A 27,746-nucleotide genomic window follows, 5' to 3' on the forward strand; every position below is an offset into this window, starting at 1 on the left:
TGCACCTAACACTGAACTGCAGTGTTTTTGGTAAGCTCGTGATACCTCTTTCAGCCCTGACTAGCTCACATTCTGTACCACCTAGAGGGTTCTGCTGCCTTACTTCGGCTGGTTCTCATTCTGAAATAAAAACAGGAAGCTTTTCCAGGAAGCTTTATTTATCTAGGAGCAGAGTTTTTCATCAGACATCAGTCAGAATTCTCAGTCTCAACTATCCTGAACTGCTCTGCAATCCAGGTAGGGTTTTCTGGTCAGACTAACCACAGGCATCCTGTATCAGCTGGACTTCGCCCTCGTTCCTTTGCTATAGCGGGAAGAAATGGTGTACTTTGAGAGTGTGGTGTGGAGAGCATTCAGCCTACTGAGGAGAACAGTGATACACATGCTTACATTTCAGATCCTGCTGAGCAATATGGACTATTTGCATGGGGAAATGCTCGCTTTTGGTTGTGAGAAAGCAAGCTTTATAATACGGTTTTCTTCCACTATGAGAAAAACACAATTTGGGCATTTTGCCTCTTATGAAGACCATGCTAAACATGGTACAATTTAATGTTTTGCTGTTGTGTTGTGCTGTGTAGGAAAACTGACTTCAAGTGTTTTGTTATACTCATAGAATCATAGACAGGTTTGGGTTGGAAGTGACCTTTAAGATCACCCAGTTCCAACCCCCTTCTATAGGCAGGGACACCTCCCACTGACCAGGTTGCTCAAAGCCCCATCCAGCCTGGCCTTGAATGCTTCCAGGGAGTGGGCATTTACAGCCTCACTGGGCAACCTGTTCCAGTGTCTCTCCACCCTCACAATAAAGAGTTTCTTTCTGATACCTTGTCTAAATTTGCTCTCTTTCAGTTTAAAGCCTTTCCCCCTTGTCTTGCCACTACCTACTCCACCAACTTCTAGTCCTTGACAATCTATTTGACCCCATCTCTACCAAAATAAGTTCATAGGGTTTCATGAGCCATTTATTTGGAATGATTTTGAAAAGAAAACGTTTCAGAACTAGTTAAAATTATGAAGAAAGCATTTTCTTATATAAGTCTGTCTTAATTTCATGGATTGACAGTGTTCTTAAGAACTAGGCTAACTGATTCTCCATTTAGTACTGGGTAAACATTGTAAGCAGTTATAGAATCACAGAATCGCAAGGTTGGAAACGACCTGCAAGATCATCCAGTCCAACCACCCTCCCATTCCTATTAGTACCACAAGCTACTAAACCATATCTCGTAAGTTAGTTGATTTAATTCATGAACTAAAAAGTTATCTGCTAAGGAAATCTTGAATGTTAAGAATTTGGATTTAGTGAATTCTTACTAGTTTGTATGAGTTCTTTTACTTCTGAACTTACCGAGGTAGTGAAAGATACAACTCAGACTTTGTAGTTGAAATGCTTAATTGCACTCAGTCTTAGGCTTTGTTTTTCCTGAACAGCCTTCTAAATTGTCATATAAAAAATGGGGTAGACAGCTTCTCTTTCCTATATTACTTGTACTCCAGTGCTAAAAAATCACTAGCGACTTGCCTGAAGATCTAGTTCTTGAGTTCAGATCCCCCTTGTCTGCCCACAAGGGCTGTAGTTATTCAGAGAACAGCAAGCTGTTCTGCAAACGCTGGGTGCAGGGTTATTTTGAACACTTCTTATGGTGGAATTTTACCTTCTGTTGCTGCTGTATTGACATGTAGGTGAACTTGTCCAGTTATTTTTTTGGTGAAGACCTAATGCTGTGCGCTGTATAAAGGCTTTCCTCTTTTTTTTTTCTCCAGAATCAAGAACAACTTAGAGAAGAGGATTCTGATTTTATTCTCAATGACAGCGACCTCACTGTGACATACGGCGATACAACAATAACTGCGAACGGTTCTTCTGGCCCCCATACAGCCACCACCAGCCTTGATGGCAGGAGAACAAAGAGCAGTTCAGAGGAAGCACTGGAACGCGACTTAGGAGCAGCAGAGCATGAAGTTGCAAGCAGGGGTACCCGGCTGGTATTTCCTCTGGAAGACAATGCGTGATTACTGACTCAGTACAAACAGCTCTCGCTCTGCGGATGGATCAAGGAAGACTGCTGCTCACTGTGCCACTTGAGGTGGGGGTGTTTGTTGAAGCAAGTGAATGTGTTTAAGTGGTTTTACTAAGGTCTGAAGACGTCGCCTATTTTTTACTCAAGATGCTGACAGTGGGGATTTTCTAGAAGTCTGAAAACAGACAAATGAGAACTGGTCATTCTCTTCTTTTACACCACGCGTTGAATCTAAGCGTAACTAGCATGCTGCGATTGTCTTGTTCAGCTGCAGCAGCTCCCTGTGAGAAGAGGTGTGTGACAACATTGTCGTAGACCTGAGCTTGTCTTGGCTTAGCTTGTGAATGTGGAAGAAGAAATATAAATGTGGTGATCACGGCAATCAAGAGGAATGTGTATGTATCTGAATGTGGAGAGATCCATTTACTTCTCTAGCAAGGTTGAGAAATCCAGAGGTAAAATGGGACAGTATGCCTTAGGACTACAGATGCATGAATGCAACACTGGCGAATCTGTTACTACAGTCTGTACTTAATGAATTTCAGGGAAAAAAGGGAAAATAAGATTTTGTTACTGGCCATGTGTTTAAATAGGAAGACACTGAGAGCTGTTTGTCCCTTTAGCTTTGGGTACCTTGACTGCTGCCATTAGCTGAACTCCTCTTGCCTCAAAAGAATAACACCCAACTTCTTGTGGTCTGAGATATGGCTGACCTGACCCAAGCCTGGAGCCAGGCTCTCGGGTAGAAGTCAGGAGGTAAAACTTCCTCTCCCTTTAAGGTTGCTAAAAATCAGGTGAAGATGGAAATATGTCTTGGGTTTGGGAAAACAGCTGATAAGAGGAGTGAAGAAAAAAGAGGTGGAAAAGGGGGGGGGAAAAAAAAGCAGTACTGAACTTTCACAGAAGTTTCATATTTCTCAGAAGAGTCCATGGAGTCTGCTTACAGTTTTTGTGTGTGATAAACAGCAAACATTTAGTTAAAAGGACAGACAAATATACTGGCTTTACCATTTGTGTCCATCCTAAAAGAAAGGTGTTTACCACTGTTCTCTTTTGCAGAGTAGATGTGAAACTTGAGTGGGGCATTGCACAATAATGTCTAAGCTACAGAAGTGATGAACTGTAGTATCATCTTAAGTGTGAAAAGGGAAAATCTTTGCCTAGTACTTAGCCCACTCACACGTAGGCTAGCTTTAACGTGATGCTAAACGCTTCTTATTTTCCAGGTGAGGCGATATCATTGTCTTTGCTGATAGCTGAAAACTGTTGCGCCTTGAAGAGCAGCTCAGCTATTCAAAGCATGCTAAAATGTCGTGTCGTTCTCATGTCTCAGAAGGTTTATTTTTTTAAAACAACTCTGTGGCCCACTAATGTGATGTAATATCAGTTTGTCTAAGAAGTGTGGTTTCTTTCTTGCTGCCATTTCAGTTGTTCCTCATAAAATTGTGTGTGAGTAAATACTCACTCTGTTTCTCCTTAACTATTAAACTTAATGCTGGGCTAATAATGACTACATGCTGCTGCAGAGAAATGCTGCAGTCCTATGGTCAAGTCTACTTTCTTTCAGCTGTTTGCTTATGAGTGATCTACCTCCTGTATGTGTCCCTTCAACGTACGTTTTTACAGAGCATTGATCTTTAGTGACTGCCTGACATTAAAAAAAAAAAAAAAAAAAAAAAAAAAAAAAAAAAGAGGAAACAAGAAACTTTTTATTGGTGGGATGGGAAAACCGAGTTCTGTTCCTAATGGGTGAAGAGTAACAAACCCTGATAAAGAAAGATCTCTGAGCAGAACAGATCTTTGAGTTCTCCAGTTTCAAGAAAGACGAAGATGGCAATGATCCATGCTCTATTTATACTCTTTGTAGCTTGGCTTTCATGGGGTTTTGTCTTGTTTTTGTTTTTTCTAAGTGCTAACAATAGAAAAAGCAGTTACAAAATCACTAAAACAACTTATTTAAAGTAAATGGACTTAATACAGTGAGATAAACTTTACATTCATCTTGAAGGTTACCCAGAGCGTTGGTGGATGCCCCCCCTCTGGAGGCATTCAAGATCAGGCTGGACAGGGCTCTGAGCAACCTGATGTAGCTGTCGGTGTCTCTGTTCATTGCAGGGGAGTTGGACTAGAGTCATATTTTAAGAGTTCCTTCCAATTCAAATGATGATAGGCTGGGGAGTATCAGATCACTCTGAGTGAAAAGCAGCTCCTTCTGCAGAGATCTGTTGTTTAGGAGAAAGACCACGTACAAATTCTGGAAGTAAAAACTGTTTGGTTGGCTTTCTTGGGGAGATTGAGCTTTTGAAAGCAGTAGTAAACCATCCCAGTACAGACTCCTTTGTGTCCCTGTTCATAATTCCACTGCAAAGATATATGGTTTAATGAAGTTTGCCAGTAAGCCCAAAATGTGACTGTGAAAGGGCAACCAAAATTGAGTCAAACTTCTGTATTCCAAAATGGCTTGAAACACTTCTCCAACATAGTGAGAGAGGCCTACATATGGAAGCTTAATTTTATTCCTTGATTTATTCTTTTCATTTTAAATCTTCCAAAATTGGAATTCACTGTCAGCCAAAGGTAGGCTTCAATTCTAGCTGCTTCTTACCTCACTGGTCCTTGTTCAGAACTCCCACATTTCCTTTATTAAGGAAGTAGGGAGAGAAAAACAAAAATCGGAAAATGCAGATTTAAAAACAACTCTTTGTCCTGGAGAAATAGTATATTTCACCAACTAGTGTCTTCGAAAAAATCATTTCAGTTCCTTTCCATTAAGATAGGAGGAAGTTTTTCACACAGAGGGTGGTGACACACTGGAACAGGTTGCCCAAGGAGGCTGTGGATGCCCCATCCCTGGAGGCATTTAAGGCCAGGCTGGATGTGGCTCTGGGCAGCCTGGTCTGCTGGTTGGTGACCCTGCACATAGCAGGGGGGTTGAAACTAGATGATCGTTGTGGTCCTTTTCAACCCAGGCCATTCCGTGAAGAAGCCAAGCTGGCAAGAGCTTGACCTGTCTGTGCAGCAGATGTAATTTCTTTCAACTTTGGTGTGAGGTTTTGAGTAGAAAACAAAGTTGAAGATTGCAGTGAATAGCAATCAATACATACTAATATACGCTTCACGTGGAAAGAGGATGTGTGAGATGGTGGCCCTTGCAGAATGAGGTGTTGCTTTAGTAGCATGGGATGTTGCAGCTGATATGGCTGCCCTTGTACTTGGGACTGTGAGATTCCTCCCTCCAGATTTTTGCTTTCTGCATCATCAATCAGACTGAAAACTTTCACCTGACGTTACCAAGGAGTTTGCTGATTTGAGTCCCTGTGGATGGGAAAAATGACGTCCCTGATCTTCTTTCAGTACTTCATAGAAGCAAATCCTGACACTAAAACAAGACAGGTCTGCAGGAGTTCTGTTTCTTATGCCAACAAGTCTTTAATTGTATTCAAATCTATAACAATACACAAGCATAATGCTAACATCATGTTTGAGCAGACTAAGAAGTGACCTGAACTTTTTTGTACATTCATCTACAATGTTTGGGAGAGGAATTAGAGATTCATTTACAGAATTAGAAGATACTAAAATAGGTAGAAAATTGGCATATTTGTGCTTATCTTGGTGGCTGGGTAAGAAACAAAGGTGTTTTGTGTCAAGTCACCCTGCAGGTGGTTTGTGCAAGAGCCAATTCTTGTACCTTCTGTGGGATTCTAGGCAGATCATCTGCTAAAGGTGAGGAGCTGTTACTTGGTTCTGTAAGTAGAAGGAACAGTATAGGAGCAATCCTGTTACAAATGTGGGCTTAACCTTGTATTTACAAGGTGCTTTTTGTGAGAGGTGTTTAAATGCTTCTGTGGGCTTCAGTAGTAGCTCCAACGCACTGACTTCAAGTCAAGCCCTCAGAAAAGAGGGAGACTGGAGCAAGTGTGTTCTTGCTGTGTGCTCCATGTCTGATGTGCAGACACCTGACTTGTGTTGGGGAAAGGAGCAGTGTAACCTACCTTCTCTGATTTAAAGAAAATAAACAGTGAACAAGGATATCAGAAATAGCATTGCCAGTAGGAGCAGGGAGGTGATTGTCCCCCTGTAATTACTGTTGGTGAGGCCACACCTTGAGTACTGTGTTCAGTTTTAGGACCCTCGCTACAAGAAAGGCATCAAGGAACTAGAGAGTGTCAAATGAAGGGCAATGAATCTGTGAAGGGTCTGGAGCACAAGTCTGATGGGGAGCAGCTGAGGGAACTGGGATTGTTCCGTCTATAGAAGAGGAGTCCTTATCACTGTCTATAATGACCTGAAAGGAGGCTGTTGTGAGGTTGAAGTTGGCCTGTTTTCCCAAGTAACAGTGATAGGATGAGTGGCAATAGCCTCATGTTGTTGCCAGAAGAGGTTCAAATTGGATATTAGTAAAAATGTTATCTCTGAAAGAGTAATAATGTATTGGAACTGGCTGCCCAGTGAGGTGGTAGAGTCATCATCCCTGGATGTTTTTAAGAAAAGCATGGATATGGCACTGAGTGACCTGGTCTAGAAGTCACAAGCATGGGTTGATAGTTGGTCTAGAAGATCTTGTTGGTCTTTCCAACCTTAATGATTCTACTATTCTAAGGGTAAAGCATTAAATACTTGGAAATTGACGAAGTCTGGCCCTATTCCAAGGATATGAATTTTTTGGCCTACAAAAAATGTTTTTTCACGGTGAAGAAATTTCCTTTGGGGAAAGGACTGCAGAAAATGCAAGCTGAGGAAAGAAAACCACAACAGTGTTCTTGGCTGGACTTGCGGTGAGCTGATCTGAGGTGAGTATGTAGCAAAGGTTCTAGGGACGCTCACCAGTATGATGGCCACTGTGTTTTACTCCTGGCAGGTGGAAGGACCTCATAGTAGGAAGTGCAACAGCTTAATAAACAGCCCGAGCGATTTATAATAACTAGGAGGTCACATCCTGTGATTTTAATCATTCAGCAGGACCATTTGTAGGTTGGTGTGGAAATGATGGTCTCTCCTGTGTAACTTCAATTCAACTTGGCTTGCAATCTCTCTTCTGGCAGTATTGATCAGACTTAATTCTGAACAACAAGTCTCCAAATGCTAATATGTTTTGCATGCCTTTTAAGGAGAGGTGCGGTATTTCTTTTAACTCTGTTTGAAGTAGCTTGCAAGAATAACATGCCTGACCTCAGGCTTGGCAGACATGGTCTCTGCTTCTGCACAAGTGTGGGAATGGAATTTGAGTACTCAATAGTTTCAACTCGGTATGCTTTTCTTTAAGATGGAGGTGAAGGGAGAACCTTTTTGAGGAGAAACAGGGAACTTGCAGATACATCAGCAGCAGGGAATATTCCTCTCCAAAACATGGAACTTATGACCCACTGGGATTTATAAACAAGGGAGGGTAAGAGATGACTGGAAATCATGCAGGAGAGAAGGCAGTAAATACCCCACACAGCTTTTGTGCAATCTGTCGTAACTAGCGTCACAGTAAGAAGGATGGAGCTGCTTTGTAGCATGAAAGTGTTCCGAAGAGAAAAACACCCTGAGTAACAATTTCAAATGTCCTTACAATGAAAACTGTTCTTTTCAAGCAGCAGCTGACACAAACCTTACTTGTGGAGTTAGGAGGGTCGTATGACCCAAGTTTGGAGAAGAGATTTGCACACTGCAGTGCGAAACCACAGATTCCTCTTGGCTTGTGATGTTGGGAGCGCCCTTCTGAAAAATGTGCCCATAAAGTGAAAGAGAAGGAAAGAGGGGAGGAAACAGTGAATTTCAGAGCCAGGAAATGGCTTTAACAGGCAGCTTTACTGCAGGAGCAGCATTGTAAACAATTGTTGCTGTTAATCTTACAGTCCCAAATGCTGAGTTTGGCAGATTTCTGCATAACTTATCCTAAAGAAAGGGTGATGGGATAACAGAGCAGGAATTCAACTGTCCCCTATCCTAATTCATCATAGATTTGAAGGCTTTTACAAGGAAAGCCTGATTCAATTCTAATCTAGGGCAAGGTAAGGAATGTTTAATGATTTTTTTATTTTTAATAATTTCATTCTATTTTCTTGAATCTAAAAAGCCTTCAGTAAGTTTGGATGTCGTTTTTAAGGTAACATCAGTCTGAATGTGAAAGTGCCTTAATCATGGATAGACACAGACAAGATGTAGGTGCAGGCAATCATAGTTGAATCTGTGTGCGGACTCAGATGAAATGCCCTATCTTGATTTGTTATGTGATTTATACAGGCTTTTGCACAGAACTTAGGTACTTGTGACAGGGAAAGGGCTTAAGTACTGGGATTGATTCACATTTTCAGTTAATAAACTATCTGGTTTGGACACTCTATCCAATACACCTTTATCTTATGCTACTTTCTTAATCATGGTCTGTTACGCACCACCCTACCTGGGTGGGCTTGTGGACTTTCAAAATACCGTTGAAGTGTGAAGCTTCATCTGGGGACCAAAACTTAACAGGCAGTTTATGATAATATATACTGGAGTAAAGGACTTCCCAGCTTTTTCCCATGCTGTGCTGGTGAGCTCAGTGCCGTACAGATCATCTCGAGAGAGATCGCTTGGCACGTGCAGGACAACCAGGGAGGGGATCAGGCCCAGCCAGCATGGGTTCACAAAAGGCAGGTCCTGATTGACCAACCTGATCTCCTTCTATGACCAAGTGACGTACCAGGTGGATGAGGAAAAGGCTGTTCATGTAGTCTACCTAGACTTCAGCAAAGCCTTTGACACTGTTTCCCACAGAATTCTCCTGGGGAAACTGGCTCCCCGTGGCTTGGACAGGTACATTCTTTGCTGGGTAAAGAACTGGCTGCACGAACAGGTCCAGAGAGGAGTGGTGAATGGAATTAAATCCAGCTGGTGACCAGGCACAGGTGGTGTTCCTCAGGGGTCGATACTGGGGCCTGTCCTGTTCTGTATCATTATTTATGACCTGAACGAGGGGATTGAGTGCACCCTCAGTAGGTTTGCACCATGGGAGACTCAGTTTGGATATTAGGAAAAAATTCTACTAAGAGTAGTCAGGAGCTGGAACGCCCGGGGATTTGGTGGAGTCACCATCTCTGGATGTGTAAAAGGAACACTCAGATGTTGTACTAAGGGATGTGGGTTACTGGGGAAATATTGGTGGCAGGTGGATGATTGGACTGGATGGTCTTGGAGGTCTTTTCCAACCTTGGTGATTCTATGATTCTATGATAGGTGCCAGTGGGGGGGGAAGCCCTGTTGCAGTGGTATGAGTAAAGGCAGTGGCCCTCCCAGGCCCATATTCTGTAGTACAGAGCTGGAGAAGATGTGTATTGGTGCACGTAAATGGGCAGCAGAGCCCAGAGTCATATTTCTGGAGAAACAAACATTCAGGTTAGCTTTAGTGTTTGGTAACAAAATACTTTTTGTTTAATTTTCAGGTGCCTTTGGTCTCTTGCATTTCTTAAATGTTTCTGAACTCAAAGGCATCCCATATAAGAACATTCGATATGCAAGTTAAAAAAAAATAAAAATAAAAAATGGTGGAAGTATTCAGGCTTCATTGTTATGCCTGAGCACAATGCCAGAGCTGTGCTGTGCAGCTTGTGGAAATCTGGTCAATTAGATAGCAGTAATTGGAAATACTACACTTGCAGCCCACTTTGATGTAGTTATTTGGAGGAAAAAAAATGTGTTCCCTCAGAGAAAGTGAGTGCTTGACTTAAAAGGGTTTTGCTACACTGTTAAAATATTTGATTTCAGCCTATAATAAATAGATTGAATGTATTTTTCACTAATAACGTCTCTGACATTGCTATTGCTGGGGCAGGGAGAAGTAGGCCGTGCAGTCCCGTGTTACAGCATATTCATGAAGTTTATTTCTGGCTCGTAGTTTAATCAAAGAAGCTGTCATCCAATGACTCCAAATTTTGGTCCCAGATTGCCTGACTTGTCTTGGTGTCAGCACAGAGTAATGGCAGCAAACAGGATGCCAGGAGATGGGTAATTACCATGGTGAAATAGCAGGTCACAGTATTTTGATGATGTTAAATAGCAATGGGTTATTCTTTAACTAAACAGAGGAGAAAAAGAAGAGAGGAAAAAATAAAAATGTATTGTAAAAGCTGTGTTCTAGGGATAGTAGATAGACGGGGAATAGATTTCAGTTAACACACTTCACTGACCACAACTCAGGTGGTTAAATATATATTTACTGAATACATTGTCCTTAAGCAATTACGGTCTTAAGTTAGCAAATGCTCAACAGACAACAATTCCAAATGTGCACTAACAAACAAACAGTCCTGGCAAAGCATACCACAAATGATACGCACCCCCTGCTCCGTAACTCATGGAAAGCCCAAAAGTACACAGTGCACTGCACAAGCTGCCAGGTAATGGAGTCCGCCCATTCCTTCAAAGCACAGTATTAGACCAAATTCTTTGAGAGAGGGCCATAATCAACATCCCCTGGAAAGAAGGGAGATTTCAAGATCTTGTTGGGGAGGATAATGTGACCTGAAGTTCAATGGTCGGTGCAGACAGGGTTGGTGACCCTGCACATAGCAGGGGGTTGGAACCATGTGGTCGTTGTGGTCCTTTTCAACCCAGGACATTCTTTCTATACTCTGTTAGTGACTAGTCTCTACTGACATTGTTACTTAATTGCTACAGTGCACCCTGCGTCTGCTGTATGGAGTTAGTCTGATAAGCTTTGTGTGGATTGCTTCATTAAAAAAGAAAAGCAAGGAAGACCTCCCCTGCGTTCTACAAGAGTTGCTTACTTAAGCCTAGAGCCATGAAACCACACCTGTGAGTGCTGCCCCATGTTTTGTCTTGGTGCAGCATGGCTTGACATGAAACAACACAACAGAGTGGCAGTACATTCAGGCAGAAATTGCTGGCTTGGGCTCTTGACATTGGTTTAGGCCATGACTGGAAGGGGCAGAATCAGGTTTATTGGTTCTCTCAGTGACATAATTGCTGCAGGCTATATACCAAAATGATAAACAAGACGACTAGGCGGGAAACTGCTACCAGATCATCAGCTGGTCCTGTTTTCCATCCCTTACCTAATTATGCCTTTCCCTTTCTTTTGCCTGCCTTTTCAAGAGAATTCCACAGCTGGTACTCCTGGCTACGTTTGAACACAAGGATAATTCCTCATCCTTGCACTCCTTTCCAAAGATGAGAGGCTTGCGTGTTGCATGGAGCTCCTGCTTTGTTAAAAGTTTCAGGTTCATTGTGAACAAAGACACCTGTTACAGGTCAGCCAAGTGCTTTGTCTTTACTTTCCACACTGTGTTCACAGCTCAATGTAGACCTTGGAGTTGCTGAGAAGTAGCGGGTATGTATGCGCTCCTACCGCTACTGTACAGGTCACTGGAGTTACGTGGAGTTACTGTGTGCTGCACCAGGAGAACCCACGGCCATGCCATCTGGATTCAGGTCATCTATCGAACCTCTGATTTGATTGGTGATGGTGGCAGCTTGGCACGTGCATGTATGTTCTGTACTTCAGCTGAGAAGTCAGGAGGGTGGATTGTTCTCTTGAGGTTAATGCCAGCAGCTCAGCTGTGTCCTCACAACGCAGAACCAGAGTTCCCATCCTTAAATGTAATTAATGATTCCCTCATAAGAGTATTCAACACTTGCTCAGACTACCTGTTATTTAAGAAAGGGCCACAAACAGCTGACAATAAATATTATTATAAGCAGCAGTAAAATGTAGATGTACATCAATATGGGTGTGATAGAGGGGACTGCCACTGGAGCAGGTCCAAAGGAGGGCAATAAGGCTTGTGAAGGGCTTGGAGAATATGTCCTACAAGGAGAGACTGAAGGAACTGGGGCTGTTTAGTGTGGGGAAGAGGAGGCTGAGGGGAGACGTTATTGCTCTCTTCCAATATCAGAAAGGTGCTTACAGTGAGAGCGGGGCTGGTCTCTTCTCACTGGTGACAGGATGAGGGGAAATGGCCTCAAGTTGCACCAGGGTAAGTTTAGGTTGGATATCAGGAAACACTTCTGTACAGAAAGGGTTGTGAAGCACTGGAATTGGCTCCCCAGGGAGGTAGGGGAGTCACCATCCCTGGATGTGTTTAAAATCCGTTTGGATGTGGTGCTCAGGGACGTGATTTAGCGGAAGGTTGTTAGAGTCAGGGTAGTATGGTGAGGTTGGAACTGGAACGTGTTTTAGATAGCAGTCTTTCTTGATCCTTTCCAGTCATGAAGTTGGGCTGAAGCCTACACCTGCTCTTGAGAGTGTAACTTTTCCAATATCACACTGTACATGCACAGCAGGAACTTCCAGACAAGGTAGTGCAGTTCCTCTACCTGCTCTGAGTGAGGGCAAGCCACCCTTCTTGCTCCAGTTCACCCAGCGCTCAGGAAGGGAAGGAAGCTCTGCAGTAAATTTCAATGTGAGAAGTCATGGTTTGCTGTAGTTCAGTAGGTTTGGGCATTTGAAACGTGAACGTGCAAAACCATGTAATCGGGTAAGGGATGAAGTTCACATCTGGTATTTAATGAGAAAGGAATTCTTCTTCAACATTACCAAGTGTTATATTGGAAAGCAAAGCCCTAAGAAGATTACAGCTATTTCCTGCCTACAACCACAGGGCTTCTTTGTTCAGGACAATGAGCAACTGATGCTTTTAATGCTACTTGTTTTCAGATCTTCTGTCCTTTTTTTTTTTTCCAATCCAAATAATCTATTGCTCTTTTCCATTACGTTTTTCTCAGATAGCTGGGAGTATCCTTCTCAAGTTGTGACTAATTAGGCTTTTTAAGGGTTCTCAGTAACTTCTCAGTGCGCAAACACCAGCTGGATATTTGAACTAGATCAAAGAGGGGAGGAGTGGAAATAGTGGTATGAGATGCTGATTAAGAACTGAACTGTGTCTGATGAGCTGTGGAAGTTCGATAATGTCTTTCTTTGCCCCGGGCATTCTGTGTATTCCCTAATATAAACAATAAAGATGTTTGTGTTTGCAACCTAATATCGCTTTTCTGTTGCAAGATATCATAGGTGTTTAAACCAAGTTCAGTGTTTGCAAAGAAACTGAATTTTGTTCATCCATTGACCTCCTGTTTTCCCTAAGCAAGAATGGGATCACTAAGTGAAAGCTGTTATTCCCACCAGGCTAACCCACACACATAGGACCGACTGACTTCTGCAGCACACTCACAGTACCAGAAGCTGTGTGTGTTTTTGAAGCTGGCAGCAAAGAGGTTCTTCAGTTTTGTTTGTTTTTCATAAACAAAATTCACATTCAGATTTGTGCAGTGCTTAGAAATGTAACTTTTTCTAAATCCACTGTTTAGGTGTTCTGAACCATCTGATTAATGAAATCTATCAAATTCACATCTATTAAAAATGTTAAAACCAAGCCTGCTTCTCTTCTTAGGGGACAAGAAAATGTATTTAAATGCTACATGATTATGTCTACTCTGAGCAATGGAAGCATGGTAAGCTGGCATCTCACCAGTCGCAGCCACAACATTACAAAGTAGTTTTCAAATTGGTGCTCAGATCTAAAGATGCTTATAGTGCTGCAGCTGCATTAAAGAGGAACTATCTGCTTTCCCAGAAGTTTTTTTTACCCTCATTGGTTTAAAGCCATCAAATGCAGAATTACCATCTCACAGGCAGACAAAAGCCTGCAGACATTCAAAAGTCAGTCTTGGGAATTACTCTGTGGGACCTCTCACTGCTTCAGCATTCACCATATCAAAGCGTCATTAGCAGAGGAAGAAGTTGTATTAACCAAATGCTTACCTCAAAATTATTCTGTTCATAACATCACAGGAGACTTATCTCCTATTTAAGCATATTCCACGCAATAGAATCATAGAATCACTGAAGTTGGAAAAGATGTCTGAAATCATCTAGTCCAACCATCAAACCACCGCCATGCCTGCTAACCATGTCCCTCACTGCCACATGCTCACAGTTCTTGAACACCTCTGGGGATGTGAGTCTGTAGAGAGCAGTAAGGTCTCCCCTGAGCCTTGTCTTCTCGAGGCTGACAATCCCAGTTCCCTCAGCTGCTCCCCATCAGACCTGTGCTCCAGACCCCTCACAGCTTCATTGCCCTTCTCTGGACACACTGCAGGGCTTCAATGCCTTTCTTGTAGTGAGGGGCCCAAAACTGAATGTAGCACTCAAGGTGCATCATCACCAAGGCCAAGTATAGAGATGATCACCTCTCTGCTCCTGCTGGCTGCATTATTGCTGATACAAGCCAGGATGCCCTAGGCCACCTGGGCACACTGCTGGTTCATATTCAGAAGGCTGTCAACTAACACTTCCCAGACCATTTTCCTCTGCACTGTTTTTTAGCCAGCTGCCGTACTTCCACAGCAAGCCGCGTGTAAGTCAGTTATAAAATGATCTGAGTTTGCTTGGTTTTAAAACTGCTTTCTAGGAGTTTCCTTCAAGGTTACCATGACCAGTCTACAGGGAACACATTAACCTAGAGCAGGGAGCCAAGAGCAGCAAGAAGTTTATTCTCCATGGAAGTATTAAGACAACTACACATAAAATCTTGTCAGAAGATAAAGGTTAGCTCCTTTTCAACCCAGGAACAAAGTTTGAGTAATATCAGCTTGATGCTTCCAGTGTGAATGTAGCAGCTTTGATTGTAAGTTCACAGAAGAGTCCACCTGCATAAATATTCTGGTAAGGATTTACCAAGAATCGCTGCAAGCTATGGCTCCAATTTACAATTTATGGTGGAAAATGAAATTCATACTACACTCCTCAGGAGTATAATAGTGACTCAATCGGAAAGAAGCAACTCAAGGCATGACAGGTAGGTGAGAACACCTCTCTTCACGAATTTGATGTTGTACAAACATTTATCTGGTTATCTGGTTATCTGATATGGTGGCATTAAGGCAGCACTTGGAGGAGTTCTGTGGCTTGAGTCACATGGAGCATGGAAGTTGCTCAGTGCAAAAGGATGAATGAGCCCCAGAGTGCTGTGTCGGAACTAGAATGGTACAACTGCAGCCTGAACAGGAAGCTAATAAGCTTTAAAGCTGATTAACATGGAGTTTTTTTGTGCTTCTTGTTGCTGTTGTGTAATAAACAATCGTATAACATATGCTTCTGCTAAGGCAAAGCGACAAAGTTTCCAGAAGGAAATGGTGGCAGACTGTTCTCTGCACCCACAGGGAGAAATAAAAAGACTTAAAGCAAGAAATGATTCTAACTGATGGCAGAGAGCACTTTTATCAGCAGGCATCCTGGCTGCTGGGGGCATTCCTGACTTCCGAGAAAACAGAGCAAAAATTACTGAGTTAATGATGTGGTTTTTGCTCTCATTTTCATTTATAGTACAGCTCTGGTAAACTGTACTCAAATCGTGGTAAAGACAAAATGACCAGAATTTTTACATGGTGTGAACTTATTACAGAGTATTCCGGAACAAACTCCATTTGGAAGCCTGCTCCAGAACCACACTTCCAGCTGCCAGGCTAAAGTGATTCACTACTCACGTACAAATCCCTGTTCTGGTGCCAAAGCTGTCCATGGCATGACTACCTCTCTGCCTCTCTGCTATTCATTCTGCTGCACGCTGCTGTCCTCCTTCCATCTTTCCTTTCAGGCTAAACAGAATGAACAGCTCTGTCTTCTCCAAGGTAGAGGGCTTCTACTGCACTTGATATTTCTCTGTATCTACTAAAAGTCTGAGTTAATTCACCCTGAGCATGGGTAATTAAGACACTGCCATCATACATGTGCCTTTTTCATGAGAACACAGAGGTTTGAGAGCGTTCACTGAAGGTAAGACCAATGCAGATGTTTTCTGGTGTAAAATAAAAGACACGTAAACATACAAAAACCACTTTTACTAGCACATGCTAACAGTTTTTTTGCAAAGATTTGGCCAACTGAGAGTAGTAACAGTAAAAACCAAACACGTGCATTGCTTACATGGAAGTCATTCCCCCAGCCCAAACTTCTCCCACAGCGCCACAGTGACAAAATGACCTCACAGAGCCATCTCTGAGAGCAGTTGGATGTGGGTGCAACACCACCACATCCCAACCCTGGTTTTAAAGAAGATGCACTCCACTGAATTAAGTTCCCCAAAGAGAATCAAACCTCGAGCCCAACAGGAAAAGATTCAGCCTAAATACAGTTGAAGTTTGTCAAAGTTAGACAGTTAGAAACAGGGAGAAAAACTTGGCGGCATCGGGGAAAGCCCTGATTCCTGTTCACTAACACCAAGAAACAGCGTGCAGGTCATCAGCAGGGCACAACAGCTTGGTGATGGAAGCCACACTTGCCTGGTGCCAAAGACAGCATCACTGGCAGGCAGTACATCAAGTCCCATGCTTGCAGAAACCACCACTTCAATGCCTTTGGGTCTACAGAGCTCTGTTCTTCACCAAAATGTTGTCCAATTGCATGACTGTAATAAACCCAGGAGTTCTGCACTGGTTTTCATAATCTGGCTTACTGAAAGCTGCAGTAGTGATGTGTGAAGAGAATTACATGTAGAAACTCAGAACTTTTCACCATATTCAGTGAGCGGGGACAGCACCGAGCAGAGCAATGCAACACCACAGCTCCTCCATAAGTGACTTTGCTACCATTCTCCACGACCGCTCCAGCATTCCTTGGTGGATTCTGCATCAGCGAGAGCTTTGTGCTGGCAAACAGAAACCGAAGAAATAAACACCTCAGTGCAACAAAAACATCTCCATGGTATCTAAAGTATGTGAGTACACAGCGTGGGGATCTGCAAGTGATGTGTCAGCACGTGTAAGTAACACAAGGGGCTGTGTGTTTCTTCACTCTGCGCTTTCACTGCTTCTCACAAGTGTGTCACTGCAGTTGTTGCCCAGCAGTTTAAGTACAGATATAAGATGGGAACAGAGCAATTAGCAATTCCAGCACGGAAATACCTCGCTTAGAGCAAAGCACTTTACATATGATTAGAGGACTCAAGTTTCTACCTCCCTTAAGGCAAACGCACCATGATCAAAAAATAAACCAGTAAAAAGTAAAAAGTAAAGCCAGATGACAGAAATAATGGTGTAAGCATTCATCGGTTTTGTTCCCAGTTCCAACTACGACTTAACAGATTAAACCTGTTAATTCATTACATGGAACGTGACACAAGCATAGACTGTTCCCAAATCTCAGTCTAAACCACTAAAGCTCTGCGGCCCAGCACCGACTGATTCCCAGCCTGCCAAGTTCAGCTCAGCTGCAGCATGCTTACCGGTCCCTTGTGTTCTAGAAGATGCCCAGCGCAGCAGCAGAGCTCATTAACCAAGCCACAGAAGAGCAGCCACTGCCAAAATGCAGCTTAACCCTGGCTGTCCTGCATCCAACACCCAGCAGGCTGGGTGCCCTTCCAGAGAGCTCTTCCCACAAAGCTCCAGCACCCACCCCCAACCCCACACATTTCTTCTGTCCTTTCAGGCACGGACCGATGCTGTTGTTTGACACTACAATGTTTTTCCTACAAGGTTACCAGGCCAACAAGGATGTGCTGTAAACATCCATCACAATGCTTTAGGAGCAAAGTAGGTGGTGAGCCTCAGCTGTTCTCCTGGGATGGTGGCATTGCAGCAGGTCCTGCCCAGGCTGAAGTGCTGCAGTCACAACATCTGCCATTGAGCAATTGCTGTCTAACCCTTGGTGCTCTTGCACATCCTGCACTCTCACTGCTACTTCTTCATTTTTCAGTTTTGTTTGTTCCCCGCTGATCTTTTTACAGGGCCTTCTAATAAACTCTCATGCCCTGAACACAAAACAGAAATTGCACTTGCTGTATTTTTATACACTTTGCAGAACAGAGCCCTTCTCATGGTACACACACACACACAAAAAGACAAGAACTAGACTGGGTCTTAGGAGAACAGCTTGGGGTGAGAAAAAAACTGAATGAACCACTAACAAAGAGAACAGGAAACTTCTGTGGAGAAAAAATAAATCTTGATACAGAAAACACATCTGTCTAGTGTGGGAACTGTTTCAGAAAACAGACTAGTTTACAATTAGTGGATTTTATCAGCAGTAAGCATGAATTTCGGTTGGACAACAACACTTCTCACAACAAACCAGTAAAAGTGAACCTGAGGGTGTGTTTCCCACAGCTCCTTGTGTCACACCACTGCATCCTGAGCTGGCACGATGAGGTTCTCTGCCAAGTGAAGTGAGTGCTTAACAGCTGCACCGTACAGTTCCTAGGCTGCAACTTGCTGAACACAGACCAGCACAAATAGCATGCTCCTGATTGCATCTGTGTCAATGCTAATGGCACTGCTCTTGGGTGGGAAGGCCAAGGAAGAAAAAGAGCCACAGTAAATTACGGTTGGCCCTAACACACTGACATGTTTTACAGTGCAACACCCAAAGCATGAAAAACTACAATGCAATGCAAACGTGTCTTGTAAGATAACGTGACTTCTTTGAGCTGCCTTCGTTTCCAGCACTTTATATAAACACAGCTTTGTTCTGAGCCTGGATTATCCTCCATCTGAAGCTCATGTTCTCACTTTGTGCTTGAGGATTGTATGTCAGCATCTCCACAGCCTTATGTACTCCCAAGGTACCATTTAGCTGCTGTCAGATCAGAACAGACGCAAGAGCAGTTCCTAAAAAGTTACAGTGAGTGCCCACAAATCTTCAACCTTCTGTCCCCAAGTAAGCAACGGAAAAAAAAAGAGACTTGCATGCACACACATGCACACCCTCCTCATACGAACCCCAGAACATCTACAGGAAAACAACATCTGAAAACCCAAAATGAAACTTAAGGATGTGTTGCTTTTTTTTTTTTTTTTTTTTTTTAAATAAATACAGACTTTTAGTTGGGGACTTCTTTTGCCAGGATGGATTGCTCAGCCTTGTGTGGCAGCGTTTGCTCTGCCCACATGCAGGAGCTACAGCTGAGAGGATGTTATCGCTGGGAGGGGATGTGAGCATGGGAGCTCTGTGCAGCTCATTGTCTCAGCCAGGAAGCTGGGATAGAATGGCATTCTCTCAGCTGATTGAGAAAACAAAATGGAAATGTCAAGCATTCACCTCCCAGATAATGTCACTTCTAAAGGAATCTGCAAAAAGCACGTTCAACACTGGTATCACACCTATCAGTTTCTTAGAACACTTCTCTTTAAAAAAGGATTACAGTCTAGTTTAGAAAAGTGCAGACTTTCTGGAACACATGTCCTCAAGACACAGAAGCAGACAAATGCTCATGTTGCTCCTCCCAGTGCTCAGAGGGCACAGCTGCAGGTGGGAGCTGAGGGAGGTACGGGCAGTGCCTGTAGGGTAACTAGACCATAAGCAGAGCGGCTCCTGCCAGGCATGGGCAGCCAAATCCCACAGGGAGTTCCACAAATGCTTTCTTCACGTGTTGTAACAGTGTGTAACCAGATATGTTTTATGCTCTGGAAAGGGCGATGCTCTTATATGAGTTTTCTGAGTGTTTGCTCAGAGTCTTTATCAATTTAATACAAGTTTTAAGAACTTACAACTCTTGGTACGTCAGTTTCATGTCCAGTAGGCCTTGGAGCTCGATGCCATCCGGTGAGGACCTCTCCTACCAAACACCTCAGAACTCTCAGAAGCCCATCCCTGCTGTCCCCTCAAAGCTTGGCGGCCGTCCCCAACGCCCCTTCAGAGCAGACGCTCAGATCTTGCCGCCCGACGGCCGCGCCGCACACGGCCACCTCGCCCCTCGCTGGCTGCCGGAGGATCTCCATCCATCCCCTACCGCCGCTCCCCGGCGCTGAGCGGGTACGCGAGCAAACTCATGGCCTCGCCGCACGCCGCCTCCACCTGCCGCACCTGCTGGCGGCTGAGGCGCTCCCTCCAGGCGTGTACGGCCTCCCGCGCGTCGCGGGCGGAGATGAGGAAGGGCCGCTCGGAGGAGTAGGCGGCGCCGCGGGTCATGTTGACCACGAAGGCCTCCATGGCGGGAGGCACGGGCAGGCCGGCGAAGCGCAGCAGGCGGCGCAGCTGCGCGCGGGGTTCCCGCACCAGGTCTTCGTAGCGCAGCTGCGTGTAGCGGCGGCGCAGCGCGGCGGGGTTGCGGCGGGCCAGCAGCAGGTCGCGGAGCCACGCCTGGCAGATCACCTCCAGCGCTCCGCCGAGGAAGAACTCGGCGCGGTGCTGCGCGGGGGCCCGCCCGGCGCCCAGCAGCCCCAGGCCGGGCGGGAGCGGAGGCTGCTGCGGGCGGGGCGGCCCGCGGGGCTCGGCGCGGTGCCGGCTGCGCAGCACCTGGATGCTCTCGCGGAGCAGCGCCTGCTTGGCCTTCAGGCGCGAGTTGTGGACGGCGCGCGGGTCGCGGAAAAGCTGCACCACGCGCAGGTTGAGGCCGGGCTCCCGCAGCAGCGGCAGCAGCGCGCCCAGCTCCAGCAGCCGCACGTCCTTGATGACCACCACCGGGTACTTGCGGCACTCGGCCTCCAGCTCGCGCAGCGCCCGCGGCGGGCAGCGCTGCTCGCAGGCGGCGCCGTCCACCAGGCCGATCTCGCGGCGCGGCCGCGGCGCGGCGGGGCAGAGCGGCGCCGAGCAGATCACCTTGTTGGTCCGCCAGCCGAAGATGCCGGCCGTGGTCAGGTTGGCGGCGGGCGGCGCAGCGCCCAGCGGGTCGCGAGGGGCGGCGGGGGCGGCGTAGAGGCGCAGCACGGAGAAGTCGCAGCGGAAGAGAGCGCGCAGCATGTCGCGCAGGGCGCCCTGCAGGCTGAGCGCGTCGCCGGGGTACAGCGCCTGCCACAGGTGCCACATGGGCTCGTAGAGGTAGAAGACGTCGGGGTGCTGGTTGAACAGCTCCCCCAGGAAGGACGAGCCCGTGCGCCAGGTGGCGTGCAGGTAGATGTGCCGCTTGCCCGCCCCGCTGCCGTTCCCCGCCGCCGCCGCCGCATCCTCGTCGTCGTCGTCGTCGTCGCCGGGCGGCGGCGGGCGCTGCTCCCAGCCCCACTCGCTCAGCGCCTCCTCCAGGCTGGGGCAGCGCCGCAGCAGCGGCTCCTCGTCCGCCCGCGCCCGCCGGGCTCCGTAGTCCAGCACGTAGGGCACCAGCAGCAGCAGCAGCAGCGTGTAGAGCGCCAGCAGCAGCGCCAAGCGGCGGTGCTCCCCCCGCCAGCACCACCGCCGACGGCCCTTCATGGCGGGGGGGGAGCGGCCCGAGAGCGAGCGGCCGCCGCCGCGCCGGCTCTCGGCGAAGGAGGCGAACGCTCGGCGGCGGGGGTGTGGGCTCGGGGCGGCCCTCCCGCCGGGAGCACGCCCACGGGCACGCCGGCCACGGCCGCCGCCTCACGGCGCCGCGCGGAACCGCCGCACCTGCCCCCGCCGACCCGCCTGAGGCGCTGCCCCGACCTCGGGACTGTGCCGAGCCGCGGGGTGCCTCCTCGCCGCCTCCTCGCCGCCTCTTCGCTGCCCCAACGTTCGTCCGGCGGGAGGAGCGCTGCGGCGCTCTCCTCAGCACGGGGGGAGTGTCGGCAGGAGCTGAGGAGGCGGGCTGGGTCCTGCGGGCTCTGTTAGCTGTCCAGAGAGAGAGCGCGCCGCAGCGATGGGAAGAGTGCGAATGCCTATTCAGAGGCGGGACCGGGTGAGAGGCGGCTTTTCCAGTCTGCTGTGGGTTTCAGAAGTTTCAGCCGCGTTTTTGTTTCGGTGCTCGCGGCGGCTGAGCGCGGACATCTGTGCCTGAAGTGGGCACTGCCGCGGCACGTCCGGACCTCCTGGTGTCCCCTCGTACCCATGTCTGGTTAACTAGCCGGGGACACGGTGCTACCTCCTCAGGCTTAGGATGTCGCCTCTTTTAGGCTGCTAAGAACAGATTAAATACATCTCTTCATTCGAGGTGGAAGTCAATGAGATGTTGACTTCGTGGGAACCTGCTGCATGCAGCTGAGGGTCGGAGCAAATGATCTGCAGAGGTCCTTTTCCAACCCCTGCAGTTCTGTGCTTTAATTCCAACAGTCGGCATCAAAATGTGCAGCACACCTGCAGGTGCTCACAGGTGGATCCCAATCCCGTGTTCCTGGTTAAGGTGAGCATCTGGCAGGACAGTGACATCCCTGTCATGCCAACTGCATGGCAGTGGATGGTGTCCCAGAAAAAGAACAAGATTTAAGCAAGGCACACAGTGAAATTCAGCCACAATAACACAGCTCTCACATACATGATGTTTTCACCTCCAGAGCAGTCTCTACATTGTGTGTTCACCTGTGGTGAGGCACATGGCATAGCATTAATCACCAACGTCACACATAGCTGTGTGGAAATGACACCTTACCTATAGATGTTCTAAGAATGCTCTGTGTACAGTGAAAGTGTATAGATACAGAGCTTATAACTGCTGTGCATTTGTCTGCCTGGATGTGTAGGTATAATATATGTATTTTAGAATCACAGAATCATAGTTGAAAAGGACCTGGGTTGAAAAGGACCACAATGATCATCTAGTTTCAACCCCCTGCTATGTACAGGGTCCCCAACCACCAGACCAGGCTGCCCAGAGCCACATCCAGCCTGGCCTTGAATGCCTGCAGGGATGGGGCATCCACAGCCTCCTTGGGCAACCTGTTCCAGTGCGTCACCATCCTCTGTGAAAAACTTCCTCCTAATATCTAACCTAAACCTCCCCTGTCTTAGTTTAAAACCATTCCCCCTTGTCCTGTCACTATCCATACTTGTAAACAGCCATTCCCACTCCTGTTTATATGCTCCTTTCGAGTGCTGGAAGGCCACAGTGAGGTTTCCTCAAAGCCTTATCTTCTCTAAGCTAAACAAACCCAGTCCCCTCAACCTTTCTTCATAGGAAAGGTGCTCCAGCTTTCTGATCATCTTGGTGGCTTTCCTTATTTCAGATTTATTGGGTTACATAAGAGGGATACAAAGTGATGCGGAAGAAAAGTCGTGTGTCTGCCCTACCCAGGTGGGGGGCCAGCCACCTGCCTGCTAACACTCTCCTCTGCTAAATAAGTGTTAAAGACTTGGCTTCCCGCAGTTTATAGTGTGCTAAGTGAGGAGATGGAGCCAAACAAGACTCCTGGGTTCCAGAGCAGAATAATGTACAAAAATCTGAAAGGAAATTCTGCCCCAACATATATTTCCCTATTTAGGTTCACTGTGGCTTTGGGCTTTTTAAACAGCAAGCTAAATCAGTCTAAGCATCATCTCCTGCTGTGTTACAGCCAGAATTTCATTTAGAACTTCTTAAGTACAGGAGGATGACAGAATAAAAGCACTTTTGTCAATACTAGGCCATGGACTTGCTGAAAAACCTTGACCTATGCGAAGTATGTGCTCATCTAGTATTTCAAGGAGCTCTAGCACATTTGACTTGTGTGGCATGATAATAATTTTGGAGGATTTATGAACTTACCAAGATGCAGATGAAAATGGATAAATGTAGCTAATGAGGTTGTCCCTTTGTAGGACATGTAGGAGTAAGATGGCCTGCTAGATCTATGAGAGACCATAGAAATAAAAATACACATGCATTGCACTGAGCTTTCAGACAATGGAGCTACAAACGTCTGTGGCAACTGTTCTGGAAAACAGAAGGCACAAATCACTTTACCACAGACTACGTTTTCACTAATATAAAAACATAGGAAGTTCTTGAAAGACTATCAAACCAAAAAAAGAATCACAATGAATGCTTTGTCCTGTGCCTTCATAGTGAGGTTCCTGTGTTGAAGCAGGATCATCCTGAAAATGGTCACTTCAGTTCTTTTAGGTTTGAGCTTTTTTGGAGTGGAGAGAGAGCAGGAATCGCACCACAGCTAGCATCATAGAGTATTGTTGGAAGGGATACTTAAGGATCATCAAGTCCAACTCCTTTCTCCTACACAAGACCACCCAAAAATCAGACCATCTGTCTGAGCACTGTCCAGATGCTTCTTGAACTCCAGCTTGGCGCAGTGACCACTGCCCCAGAAAGACTGTTCCAGTACCTGACCACTGTCTGGTGAAGAAACTTAGGATTCTAAAAGAGCTTGAGAACCTCAGAGAGCTGGGAGGAGGTCAGCCCTGGCTTGTCTTGGCTTTCAGTTTGATTTGAATTTGTTCTGTCTTCAACACTAATAGTAGTGATAAGGGGGATGATCTTCCCCAATAACCTTTTTTTTTCCTATGATTCATACAGACACTATTTAAATAGATGATCTTCATTTTCTTCCAAGAGCGTGATAACTCAGTGTGTGAGAAAGGCAGACAGATTCTTTGTTCATACATGAAGCAGCTTGGCTGGCATCTGACTTCTGCCATTTCTTGGTGATAATTCTTTGCTTCATGCTATTTTATAAAGAAAAAGAGGGACAGAGTAGACGTGTTCTGCGTAGTTTAGTGTAGCAGTATTTCCATTCTGGTTTCCAAGTTTGTCACTGAAAGCACTGGCTGTTTTTAACCTGATGTAGCATTGGCTTCCTGTGTATTATCTCTCTAACTTGATTTTTGCTCTTCCGTCTCCCACAGCTCTTCAACTGACAAGAAAGCCTGTAAATGTTGGAACACAGCACTTCAGCCCCAGAATCATTTTTATCTTCTCAGCAGAGGTTTTAAAATAGAACTGGTTGCCTCTGTATCTGTTCATTTTTTGGATCATGCATGCTCTTGTCATTTTGAAAGAGCACTTTGTGATTAAAAATAGCTTGATTATCTGATAAAATTAAATGTGCTTTGCAAGAGGAGCATTGGCCTCACACATCCTGGCTGCTAATGAGCACCATGCTTGCAAACATTGTCACTTACAGACTTCAGCCAAAAGGAAGCCCGTAGTTAACGACAGCTTTCAAAGCTTAAGGAAGCCAACAAGCTAGGACAATGTTTTTGTGTAACTTCTTTTTACTTTTTTGAAGGTTCTTTGTCATCAGGGGTTTCAACATGTGAGGCACTACATACTTTGCATACAGGACCAGTCCTAATGGGTCATGGTTAGGAAGGAGTGCAATGAAAGTAGCAGGATGCCTGGTGGCATGAGAGCCAGGTGGATCAGCACGGGGGTTTGCTGCAAATGGAATTTCCCTGAAGCAGAATAGAGGCAGAGTCTGCAGGAGGCCAGAAATACTGCAGGGTGTTGGGGAGACTAGGTGGAGAACTAGAGGAGATGCTGAAAGTGGAAAGTGAGAGAAAAGGAGTAGCAGAAAGGTGGAGAGACTGTAGCAAAGGGCTACGGTACTGGCTGAGAATTGGTAGAGTCATAAAGAAAGTTTTAAAAAAGAAAAATAATGATTCATATTCTGACACCAGTGATCTTGTGAGCTCCTCTTCCTGTAAGAAAGGAAGGAAGATAATGTCCTCATTGAAAGTGATAGAAGATGCTATTAGGAAATAGAACAAGAAAATGCAGGAGGTGGAAGGCAAAGCAAAGCAAGATGCATATTGGTGGAGGTTCAACAGGAAGGTCAAAGGAGAAATCTGTTATTTCTTACAGTGGAAATTCAGGAAAACCAGTTAAGTAGAAATGAAAAAAGAATGAGCACGTATTCTGTGCTCAAACTCAATGCTAATACAGCTTGAGTATTTCCATGAATGAGTCTAATTTGAGGTACTTAAGGTCCTTCATAGCAGAGTATGATGCCCTATTATCCCATTAACAGCAACAGAGTAACCTTGCAGCCCAGCATCTGCTGCATGCATAGCCAGCAGCTCCTGAAAGCCTCTCCGTGCCCGACAGTTTGCAGTATCTGCTGAACAAGAGTTATTCTAACAGGAACATGTTTAGGGTCTCACCTCAGCACTAAAATGGATTTGATACCATAACTGATAATGGCAGAAACCACAAATCTTTTTCTGTTTTCTCTCAATGTTGCAGACATGCTATTGCTGAATTAGAGATGCTGATGAAGAATAACAGCAAGCTTTTGCAACTCAAGTTAAACCATTGTGTCTGTATAATTAGGGAAACAAATCTTTTACAGTTCAGTCAAGCGAAAAATTGAGACTATTTTTAACAGGGGATTTTTTTTTTCCAAAAATTCCTCTGACAGCTATTGCTACAAAATACGTGTAGGTCTTCTGTGCTTTGTAACTCAACGCTTTCATGGACAGTATACAATATATCAGGCATTTGATAGCCACGCTTTGTGTAGTCAGAATTGAAGAGGCAGTAAGAAGTAAAACTTGCAGTATGTATCAGCACCTTGGCAGAAAACACGGAGGAGGACAACATGCTTACAGTCATTTGCCGTGAAGGGTGGACTTCTTAAATTTGCCCAAGGCAGTTCTTTGTGTGCAAACTTCAATTGTCAGGCTCTATGCTGCTTTAGTTCTGTAGACAGTTTAATGCAATTTCAGGCTGTACAAAACACTGAGAATTGTCTTAACAGATTTTACTAAAGCATTAGTACAGATGTCATCTGCTCTTTTGCTCTCACATTATCTTCACTCATACCATACCTATCGGAAAAATGAAGAGCAAACCCACAAACTCAACTCATTGAACAACTGGGTGAGCAGAAGAAAACCACAAAGTAAAAGGTCATTATATAATTACAGGATATAGTAGCTGGTTGACAGATGAGGTGCAACTAATGTTCCAGCTGAACAACGATGACAGAAAAGTTGCATATAGTTGCAGAGCTCCTGTGCAAGTTAATGAGATCTGTTCAGCTCAAATAAAATCACCTAAATTCAGGCTGGTCTCAGTGTAATCTCTGCAATGCTCCTCATGTTCTTTACTCAGGATAAATTCCTGCCCATTGTGCTTTTGGGTTGTCTAAAGAAACGTTCTGGGAAAACCTGATCTCTGCAGCCCCTGGAACTATCCTCTACCCAGGCAGGCTTCCTGCATCATGCATTAGCTGCTGGGCTTGGTTATATGCAGAAAAGTGTGTAGGCATTACTGGCAGTAGGATTGAATGGGTCAAATCCAGCTGCTCCAGTTTGCTGTCCATGACAATCATTAGCCAAGCAGATACTAAAATGTTCCCCATGCCTCTGTTCTGAATTCAAGAAACTTTGTCTTTCCTTCACTCTCTTTAGCCCTCTCGCCTGCAGACACTGTCTGCTTATCCTCCTGGTGAAGGGTGCAGTCCCCAGCCCCAGGAAAGAGCCCTGTTCTGCCAAAAGCAGGTTTTCCACATCTGTTTTGATACTGGGGTGAAATGGAAGGAAGCCCCTGTTTTACATCTTGTTTTGACAAATTGCAATACTTTGTGGTTTTACTGTTCGTTTGTGTGTTGTTTTGTTCTTTTTTATATTTCCCCTTCAATCTGCTAATACCTCCTGAAAACAAAGTAAGACCACTGCTAAGCCTGAAAAGTTAACAAAATTATCAAATATTTTAAGTATTTGAAATCATTGCCACAGCAGCATCCATCTGCATTCTTATATGCTGCTCAGGCAGGATGCCTTTGATCTGGATGTGTCCTACAGATGGCCCTGGGCAGGTTGCAGAGAGCCCTGGAGAGCAGGCAGGGAGAGGGAGGTCTGTGGGTGCTCTCAGGGTATGGAACTTGGTAAATGATGTTTTTCTGTGCTGTTGGCTTTCATTTCTGCCACCAGGCACTTTGAGGGATATGCTGGATACCCACTCACATCTGAGCTGACTCACTGCTCTATGGCTTAGGCTCTCCCACCTGTGCTTGCTAATAACTGCTAAAGAACAGAAATGCCCAGTGCGTTACTGTCAGGGTTAGTACACAGTTGATGAATGTGTATATTCTCACGTTCCCAAAGTAAGCTTAACATCAGCATCACATGGGTGTATCTTCTCTTAGCATCCTTGGTGTACAAACAGTTCTCACTGCCAGTCATCACAGGCATTGCTCTGAGCC

General features: G+C 45.5%; 2 protein-coding genes and 1 long non-coding RNA gene across 4 annotated transcripts in view; 2 read left to right on the top strand and 1 right to left on the bottom strand.

The window, feature by feature from the left end:
- The window catches only part of LOC125688422 (uncharacterized), a 140,619-nt gene extending 121,806 nt beyond the window's left edge, over nucleotides 1–18,813 (top strand). Inside the window, exon 2 of the long non-coding RNA XR_007374715.1 lies at nucleotides 9,192–18,813. This is a non-coding gene — a long non-coding RNA (uncharacterized LOC125688422). The remainder of the gene's footprint in view (nucleotides 1–9,191) is intronic.
- SLC9A7 (solute carrier family 9 member A7) overlaps nucleotides 1–18,813 on the top strand; it is an 81,629-nt gene extending 62,816 nt beyond the window's left edge. For both annotated transcript variants that reach the window (XM_048934502.1, XM_048934504.1), the window contains one exon: nucleotides 1,768–18,813. In XM_048934502.1, the coding sequence (XP_048790459.1) occupies nucleotides 1,768–2,016 (249 nt within the window). In that variant the 3' untranslated portion in view covers nucleotides 2,017–18,813. The remainder of the gene's footprint in view (nucleotides 1–1,767) is intronic.
- Nucleotides 18,814–19,625: 812 nt separating this feature from the next.
- On the bottom strand, nucleotides 19,626–21,232 carry CHST7 (carbohydrate sulfotransferase 7). The gene has a single exon (XM_048934465.1). The coding sequence runs from the start codon at nucleotides 21,127–21,129 to the stop codon at nucleotides 19,732–19,734; it is 1,398 nt and encodes a 465-aa protein (XP_048790422.1). The 5' UTR covers nucleotides 21,130–21,232; the 3' UTR covers nucleotides 19,626–19,731.
- Between the last annotated feature and the right edge of the window lie 6,514 nt (nucleotides 21,233–27,746).

The sequence above is a fragment of the Lagopus muta genome, chromosome 1 (assembly GCF_023343835.1).
Source record: "Lagopus muta isolate bLagMut1 chromosome 1, bLagMut1 primary, whole genome shotgun sequence".
NCBI classification, from domain to species: Eukaryota; Metazoa; Chordata; class Aves; order Galliformes; family Phasianidae; genus Lagopus; species Lagopus muta.

Coding starts and splice junctions, on each gene's coding strand:
- CHST7 (XM_048934465.1), bottom strand. CDS start 21,129: ATGAAGGGCCGTCGGCGGTGGTGCTGGCGGGGGGAGCACCGCCGCTTG.